At 33.9% G+C, this 9,290-nt stretch overlaps 1 protein-coding gene across 2 annotated transcripts in view; it reads right to left on the bottom strand.

Moving 5' to 3' along the window:
- Positions 1–7,934, bottom strand: part of LOC106469836 (evolutionarily conserved signaling intermediate in Toll pathway, mitochondrial-like) — a 15,129-nt gene extending 7,195 nt beyond the window's left edge. The window contains exons 1-2 of one of the 2 annotated variants that reach the window (XM_013930347.2): positions 7,784–7,934; positions 4,036–4,584 (exon numbers count right to left, since the gene is read on the bottom strand). In XM_013930347.2, the coding sequence (XP_013785801.1) occupies positions 4,036–4,584; positions 7,784–7,805 (571 nt within the window). In that variant the 5' untranslated portion in view covers positions 7,806–7,934. Of the gene's footprint in view, positions 1–4,035; positions 4,585–7,378; positions 7,751–7,783 lie in introns of those variants that run through there. The other variant, XM_013930348.2, reaches the window with a different exon arrangement.
- Positions 7,935–9,290: the final 1,356 nt, after the last annotated feature.

The following is a 9,290-nucleotide window of genomic DNA, read 5'->3' on the forward strand; positions in this document are numbered from 1 at the left end:
TAGTTAAGTAAAAATATTATATATATAATAATAATAAGTAGTATATATATATATATATATATATATATATATATATGCACCCAAAACACTCCTGGCTTCACAAAAAAACTCAGTAATTTTTTTTACTGATATCTAAATCGACCATACCAGTCAGCTAATATAATAATTCCACATGGCTCCTTATGCTCCGCAAAATCGTCCACATTTCCTTCGCTACGAACGTCTCTAAACAAACTTTTCTTTTGAATATTGAAATTTTCTACTTCTTCAAAAATAGGTGATATAAGATAAAAATTTTAAAAAGAAATTTGCACTTCAAAGTTTTAATCCAAATCATGTGAATGACAGTTATAATCAGCATAAAAAAATCTGTTATGTTATATGTAGATTCACAATTTATATGTAACTGCATAAAACAAAATTTAAAACACTACCATTAAATACAGCTACAGGAAACAAACAAGTAGAGTTGGAAAAACAAAACGAGAAACTTTATATAATTTAGTAAAAGACCTTCAAAGCTTGAAAACATCAGATGGTGACTACGTACATAGCACAATCAAAGACAAAACTTCCGAATATGAAGTACAAAATATTAAAAGAATGCAGAATAGAGCCAATGTTGACATTTTCCTTGCCTGAAAATGTATTTCAGATAAACTCACCTCTTTCCAGAACAGATAGGTAATACCACGTGCCAATGCCAAGAATAGTTTTTCAGAGTGCCCAACCAATTACAAACACAAACTATAAATACTTACAGGCCAGAAAATAAAATAACTTCTTTTGTTTTTGACTTGCTGAGATACAGTAGTCAACATTTTCTGGGGATCATGTATTTACATAATAGGTACACTAATAAATGTCAGTTCTAAAAAAAAGACATAGCTTGGAAGTCCATTATCTGGACATTGTCTGCCAAGTGCAAACTTTCTGCCTGGGTGACTTTGATTGGATCCTGACTTTGTTTTCTGACCATACCCCCAAACTGAAAGTTCATACAGTGAAACTGTGAGGTCTTTAATTTGAGATTACTGATCATTGAATGCAAAAATTGGTCTGATTGAGATTATGCAGTGTAGAAAATGTCTCGTTTAGGTCAAAGGCATCATCTTCCCCCTGCAGAACTTAACAGGGTTGTTGGAATGCTGCAGGAAAGCATGATTAAATGCAGGATTGCTGATGTTCTTGGCACATCCCAAAGTGTGGTGTACAGGGCCTGGAACAGGTTCAGATGGTTTGGCAGAGTCAATAGGAGACATGGAGAAGGAAGGAGAAGACTAACAACTCCACAATAAGACTGCTACTTGACCATTCAGGCTCGAAGGGATCACTTTGCTCCAGCTTTAAATCACCGTAACTCCCTACAAGATGCCACAGGAGTCTGAATGCCTTCACAAAGGTCAATTGAGGACTAGACATCCTGCTGTTAATGTTCCTTTAAGCCAACAGTACAGGCAAGCACAATTGCAGTGGGCTAGAGAACACAGGAGAAGGACTGCACAACAATGGAGGGCCTTACTCTTCACTGACAAGTTCCGCTGTGTGGACTTTCTTGACAGATGTAGGAGAGTTTGGTGATGCCCTGGTGATTGCAACTTGCCTCAGAATGTCATCAAATATGATTGCTCTGAAGAAAGCTCAGTCATGGAAATGGGAGGCATCTCAATTGCAGGCCATACCGTCCTTGTAATCATCCAAACTGGAAGGCTCACCAGCCTAAGATACAGAGAGGAGATCCTTTCACCCATTGTTCATCCATGTGCAGGTGCAACACGGACAGACTTCCTGCTTATGGATGACAATGCGCGTCCACACCATGCAAGGGCAGTGACTGCCTTCCTGGAAGCTGAAGGAATTCCCAGGATGCAGTGACCAGCTAGGTCTCCTGACCTCAACCCAAAAGAGCACATCTGGGAGCAGCTACAGACAAGGCTACAAGCTCCACCAAGAACACTTCAGGACCTGGAAGCTGCCCTTATTGAAGAACAGCAACAGATTCCACAACAACGATTGGCTAATCTGATCATGAGTATGGTCAGACTTGTGCAGCAGCCATTAATGCTCGAGGTGGTCACACAGACTACTGAAATCATCTTGACTGTGAATTGGACACTTCTTTCAATGACTGTTGATTTTGAAATTTTTCTTGTTAACACTGAACCACAGGGTGTATCAGTTCCTCTGGTTCTGTTATCCAAGTTAAATGTTACAGAATTTAATAAAGTGTAAAAATGACTTATCCAGGTGTTTTGCTTCTTAAAATGTTCAATCTATACATATCATTGTGGTGGTAGGTGTTTAACATATATTAAAAATAAAATATGATCCCTAGCAAATGTTGACTACTGTATAATGTTGCCCAACCTACAAAAAGGCTCATTTATCTTATTGTAAATATAAGTGTAATTTCTAACCCACACGATACATATTAAACATGCATGTTTAAAATCAATAAAAAGAAAAAAAATTAAATATCATCTTGCACTCTTTTTTTTATCTTTTGGCTGTCAAAGACAGTAGTTTTCAACAAAACACTGTTGTATGTTGAACGAAGCAAAGCTCTGAGTAATGATGGAATTTTTTTAACCTATTTATAGCTTAGTTAGAAAGCCAGATAAATTATAGAACTTTTCACCCAACCAGCCAAGGTGTAAGAAATAAATCACTAATCAATTAAGCCAAACTAACCTTGTATTAATAAAATGTGATAATGAAAAATCTTAATAACAATATTTTTATTACTTAGATGGTTGAAATGATCTAGAACAGTAGAGATCAGATACAATTAGTTGATTATGTAATCATAACATCAATGAATTGAGTATATTTAATTGGTGCTAATATGTAATTGATTAACTGCTCAGTTCTAATAGCCGCTTTCAAACTTGCTGCTACAATTTTCAGCTTACATTATGTACAAGTACTTGTTTCTGTCTCGGCATATTTCTTCATCATACAAAAACATTTGTACTTTTATTAATATAAACAATCAAATTAAACTCCTTTTGCTGTAGCATGAACGAAGCTAATTAAAAATATTGCTTTTTTTCCCTCCATTACTTAGTAGTCAGATCTGGTGAGATCTGATTAGAGCAATGAACTCAATCAACCATCTACTATGAGCATCAGTTATACCAATTAATCTAACATAAAGTAATCTAAGAATCAAAATCTGTTTAAACTTACAAAAATAATCAACTAATTGAAATTACTGCTTCCAGTTATTACTAGTTTCAATTATTCCAACGATCCAAGTCTCATATGAGAAAACAAAAGGATCAGTTGAATGTAATCACTTAATAGACCTGACAATTAACCAATCATTAAATTTCAATAATCACCCAGCTCTGATTGCGAGTGGATTTTCTAACCTCTAATTATAATAATCTGTACAGAGTGAGCCAACATTATATACCCAAATAAATATACTACTTAAAAGGATAACAAGACTAAAAAACGTATGGTACTGATACTTTCAGTTTGTCATTACTAATTCACACTGTGAAGAAAACTACAATATATCCACTCATATTATCAGAAAATCAATGCTCTAAAACTATCAAATAAGTTGCCCCACACTTAAATCTTATTGGTGTGAACACATTTGTAACAGATGACTTACGGCATCAAAGCTCCTCGATAAGTCTACATGTTATGATTATATGCTGTTAACTTGTGCACTAATCTGAAACAGACGAAAATTTAAAAAATAATCATCTGATCATAAACTTTTTGTTTGATTTGGTCTGTTGATAAAAACAGAGATGTTTATGTATTTGATTTTGTATATAAGCCAAATTTCTATTTCTTCAAATGGTAACCTTTGACCTTTTAACCCCAAAATCATTAGAAGCCTATGAATTTGATTAAAATCTGTTGTATAGAGCTCTAGTTATCATTCAGAAAGTATACGTCTACAGACCATATCCTCCTCCATCGCAGCTAGTATACTGCTTTGGGGCAACTACCTTTTGGGGCACTGCTTATAATTGATTATTTTTACTTAGAAAAAAATACATTATAATCACTAACCAAAACTTTCCATTTGGTCTAATACATCAATTCCACACTGTTGTTGCTTTGGGTAGTGCATGAATTCCACTTGAAACATATTTTTGGCAATAAACTTTCCCTTGGGAAATATTTCAAGGAGTTTTTTATATACAGCTAAGTCTTTGTGAACTCCAAATTCTTCCATGAACTTAAGAGCACTATATATAAACTCCACGTGTCCTCTCCTCAGCCTATCCCTTTTCTCATAACTTTCAAGAGCCGTAATAAATGTTTTCTTGTTTCTCGATTCTTCCCGCTGGAATACTTCTTCTCGCAAGGTTAGGCTTTTCACAGTCGATCCTCCTCCCTTTTCATTCTGTTTAACCCAATTCGTCGTGCAAAAATTTTGAATTTGTATTACTACACTTGGCTGACAATGTAAACAATAATGTTGATTATAATTCCTGTTAAGTTTAACACGAATAAAGCTCAACGCAGTGGGAGATTTAATTCTTTTCACTCCTAAATACCATAAACTGTGGACCACTGTCACAATGGAACGTGACGGACGAAAGGATTTCATAGGACCTGAAAAATACAAAACAGAAAATCATTATGCTTCAGAAGTTAACACACTGTAATTACAAATAAAACCTGCAGCATAAACATCGAAACTCATGATTTGTAAATACTGACTGTAAATTCAAAGCATTGTTTTCCTCTTAACTAAACTTCCAATGTATTTAAAATATGTTGCAGTCTTGATAACACTAGTACAAAATAAAAAGTAGGGAAGAATAACTTCAACTAATTGTCGGTGAAATATCTGTTCTTGTCAGAGATGACTTTGGAAAAATCGTTTCATTAAAAGAATACAAGAGAGAGATACAATTAACCGATTTGGCAGAAGGTTTGAGAAGTCTATGGTGAGATAGTTGCTTAAATTAAAGAAACAGCTTCTGATAAAAAGTATTTCTAAAGTATGTTCCTTTCTTGGACATTCACGTCAACTCAGTCACTCTTTTCATCTCTCCGACTTTTCAAAATTTCAGAAAAATAGCTCAAGTATCGCCAAAGGTACACCTTGCCAAACATACGAGATTATAATTTTGAAAATATCTCTGAAGTGTGCAATCTTTACGTTTTCAATCAAAATTTAAAAACTGCTTCTATCTAGCTGAATGTTTTATCATTATCTGATGTGCCTTGAGAGATTATAATTCTATAATAATGTTACAGCTCAGGTTAAGCATGTACTCTCAGTAGCTTGTCAAGCTTGACATTTTATCCACTCACAAATATTTGTTTATTTGATCTTTTTACCACCAATTCTTTAACCCTATATTGTAATAAAATCATTCTAATTTGGTACACAGTAAATTCATATGAAAACAACCTGTAGATAAAAGCATACATGAAGAACAAAATCAGTGTGTTAAAACATTGTAGGAGTTACATGATGTCAAACACCACAATGACACAGTAAATTCATATGAAAACAACCTGTAGATAAAAGCATACATGAAGAACAAAATCAGTGTGTTAAAACATTGTAGGAGTTACATGATGTCAAACACTACAATGACACAGTAAATTCATATGAAAACAACCTGTAGATAAAAGCATACATGAAGAACAAAATCAGTGTGTTAAAACATTGCAGGAGTTACATGATGTCAAACACCACAATGACACAGTAAATTCATATGAAAACAACCTGTAGATAAAAGCATACATGAAGAACAAAATCAGTGTGTTAAAACATTGCAGGAGTTACATGATGTCAAACACCACAATGACACAGTAACTACCTTAACTTTATCCATGCTTTTGGGAAAGTGGGAAGTAGTTTTTTATTTCTTCAGAAAACATTCTTAGACTTGAGATTAGATCTGGTTAGAAACCCACACACACACACACAAAAGTACATATCTTGGGCTAAAATCAATCTCGTTTCATCAGGTTTCCATAAACCCATACTAAAGGATCCAACAATATTCATGGAGCCTTGCTAAAACATTCACAAGATCAAAAAGGAATTGAAATGAGCTGGAATGCTGTAGCATGACAAAAGAAAGAAGGATATGTAAACATATAAACAGAGGTATGCAGTTTGTTTTGGAGATTTTGAGCTTCAAATTTAACTTTAAAAAAATCAATGAAGAACCTCTATTGCGGATCGAGTTAAATCCCAATTTGACTTTGTGCCATATATCAGCAGATAACATGTATTACGGTAATAATTACAACAATTAGTCTAATATTTATTACAATCTAAACACAGACTATTTATTTCATAATTTCTCAAGCTTATCACAGCATTATAATTAACATTTCATGTATAATAATTAAGTTAAACATTATCATTACATTTAAACACATAATCTGACAAAACTTGGAAAATATGTGAAACAGTTGAATGGAGATTTTTCAGATAATAAGATAAATGCAGAATGGTTATAAGGGCAGTACTGATATTTGAAACAGTCAAAGGGTGAGATCTTTAATACATGCACAGGAACCACAAGAAGTGCATTCTATCTGTTTCTGGGAATAGTACAGGGAGACACCATTACAACAGCAAATGTTGCAACAATAATTTCATATATTACTACATCCATCCTCACAATGTTATTGGATTTTACAGCATGTAACATCTTCCCAGAAATCACCTGAACCACTGTCATAATGACATTTAGTTGAAGAACACCTGCAACTTCGAAAAGCTTCATAATCAATACAAGGTAGTAGTCAACAAAGACAAGACCAAAGAAATGTGGCTCCCAGGTATGTTGCTTCCATTTTTTACTACTAAACATTTGTAAGAGGATTTATTTTTAAACTGTTAAATGATTTTAAGATGAGTACATATGAAGCAAGTTGACAAATTTTTCACCCTACCACAATTCCATTAGGCTAGTGACATCTGACAAGCAGAAGTAAACAGTGAGAGTTAGTATTTTAAATCACATTTTCAGACAGGGAGACCATACATTCCCAGGTGAGGAATGTTGTGTCTAGAAAAAAAACTTTTCCTAAAAATGTCCACAATTAAAAAAAAGCATCATGAAATATCTTAACATATATATTTCTTATTAGAGATACGGTGTACTTCATAGTGGTTCTTTAGTACCAGAAATGGAAATTAGGTTTTGAATACAAGTTTAATCTGATGTTGACATCACACATGTGAGAGAGATTTTGGCAGGGCTCTGGTACTATCAAATGTAGGTCTACACCACTAAAACTGCTATAATTTTTGTAACAGATACATTAGAAATAAACATTCGGCCAGTTTTATTATTATTAGCTTGGAATAATACAGGTACATAGTTTTATATAAACGTTCTAGGTTTTGGTTTACAAAACATGGTCATCTTACCTTGTGGAAGACGTTCTTATTATGAATAATAACGAAAAATTATTTTCACAAAATGTCTAATTAAAATGGTTCACAAACAGGTATGTTTTCCGTTATGTTACTAAGTGTTGGGAAGAATGAGAAATATTTTCTTTACGCATAAAAAAAGTGTGGTATATTTGTTTAAAATCTCAAGATTTTTGTGTTTCGGTCTTCAAATCCAAGGTCCACGTACATTACAGACTACAGTGTGGATGATTGATATAAGGACCTCACACAAACTTAAACATTTAACTTTATAAAGCACGTGTACTACCATCATAAAAGTATGATGATAACTTAAAAATAAATAAATAATGATTTTAAAGAATATATATAACGCAAGATAATACAAATTTGACACAATGGTGATATAATTAATCCTACCAATGGTACTATAGTATAACATTTCCCTCGCTAAATGCACGCTGGTCCATGAATATACTCTTCACTAATATATTTCATCCACTAGTTAAAAATAAATGAAAAATGTACTCCAATACTTGAAAAAAATTAGCACAAATTAAGAACCTGTATATTTAAATCACTGTTTGCTAAGTAGAGTATATATTAATTAATTTGGTCTTTCTTTTATAAACACATCACGCAACATTAGTTTTGAAATAAAACTTAATATTTTTATTCTCTCCTCACATGCGCATATTAGGTAACATATAATTATATATATTATTGTAGCTGCTAAAAAAATGTTAGCGTGCCAAATTTTTCATATTTCACAAATGCCTACAGAAAAAAATTTATGCATCTGGTATTAAACTTTAAGTCTGCCTCATAAATATTTTGGTTATATTTGTTTGCTGTTAAGCGCAATGCTACACAATGGGCTATCTGTTCTCTGCCTTTCACCCATATGGAAATCCGATTTTTTGCTATATAAGCCCTCAGACTTACCACTGGGGCATCTGATAATGTTCACCTCTGTGGTACATAAACATACCATGCGTTTTATCTTTTTCTCATGTATATAGTATTTATTCTGAGCTTCCTTTTTTTTTGCTCTGTATATGGACAAGTTTTACATCGCACATGGTCGAGAAAGCTATTAATCAATTTTTATGCTACTGTTGCGTCAGCGAGGTCACGTGACTAGTATCACGACACTTCTTTCTCGAACCTTCGTGAATTGTCGGGAGATTACTAGATTGGGGGTAGTCTGGTATATATAAGATGGTCACAACGTGACGGGACAATGTGTAGCTAATGAATAACTGAACTGCAGTCAGAGAGTGTGTAATTGAGTATTGTCGAGCACGAGCACGTGAGACGTTCTAGCATTTGTTATAGAGCGACTGTTGGAATTAAGTGTATCGGTAAAGTTGTATTCGGAAAGAATAAACAAGTTTTATTTAAGAAAGGACTTGTGTCGCTAAAGTTTCGTCGGAACGAATTTACGGAAAATTAAGTAACGACTGGAGGTGTAACACTACCTTTGTTCTTTCGCTGTTCTCGGATATGGATTATACTTGTTACTGTTCGGGGAGAATATTGTGTCAGGATTTCGACAACAGTGTCTTTCAAGAGCTGTTCAGGTAATAGTTAGGGTTCATGCACTGCCTGTGTTGTAATGAGAATGGCCAACCACATGGTATCGCAAGTCGCCCTGGATAATTGCGAGGTTTTTTCCGAACTAAGGAACATTGTATTTAGTTAGTCTGGTCTAGAACGCCACTAAGTGCACTCTCATTGAATTTGGTCTTTAATAGTCAGTTCTGTGATTGAGTAAAGGCGATCATCTCACTGTTCAAAATTTTGAATTACTGATCACAGGGAGGGTAGCCAGTCAGCAGCACCCTACTACTATTCATACTAATGAATTGGCTGACACTTTTATAATGCATCCAAAATTGAAAGTGTAGGAAACATTTTATAGTAT

This window comes from Limulus polyphemus, unplaced genomic scaffold (assembly GCF_000517525.1).
Source record: "Limulus polyphemus unplaced genomic scaffold, Limulus_polyphemus-2.1.2 Scaffold3676, whole genome shotgun sequence".
NCBI lineage: Eukaryota > Metazoa > Arthropoda > Merostomata > Xiphosura > Limulidae > Limulus > Limulus polyphemus.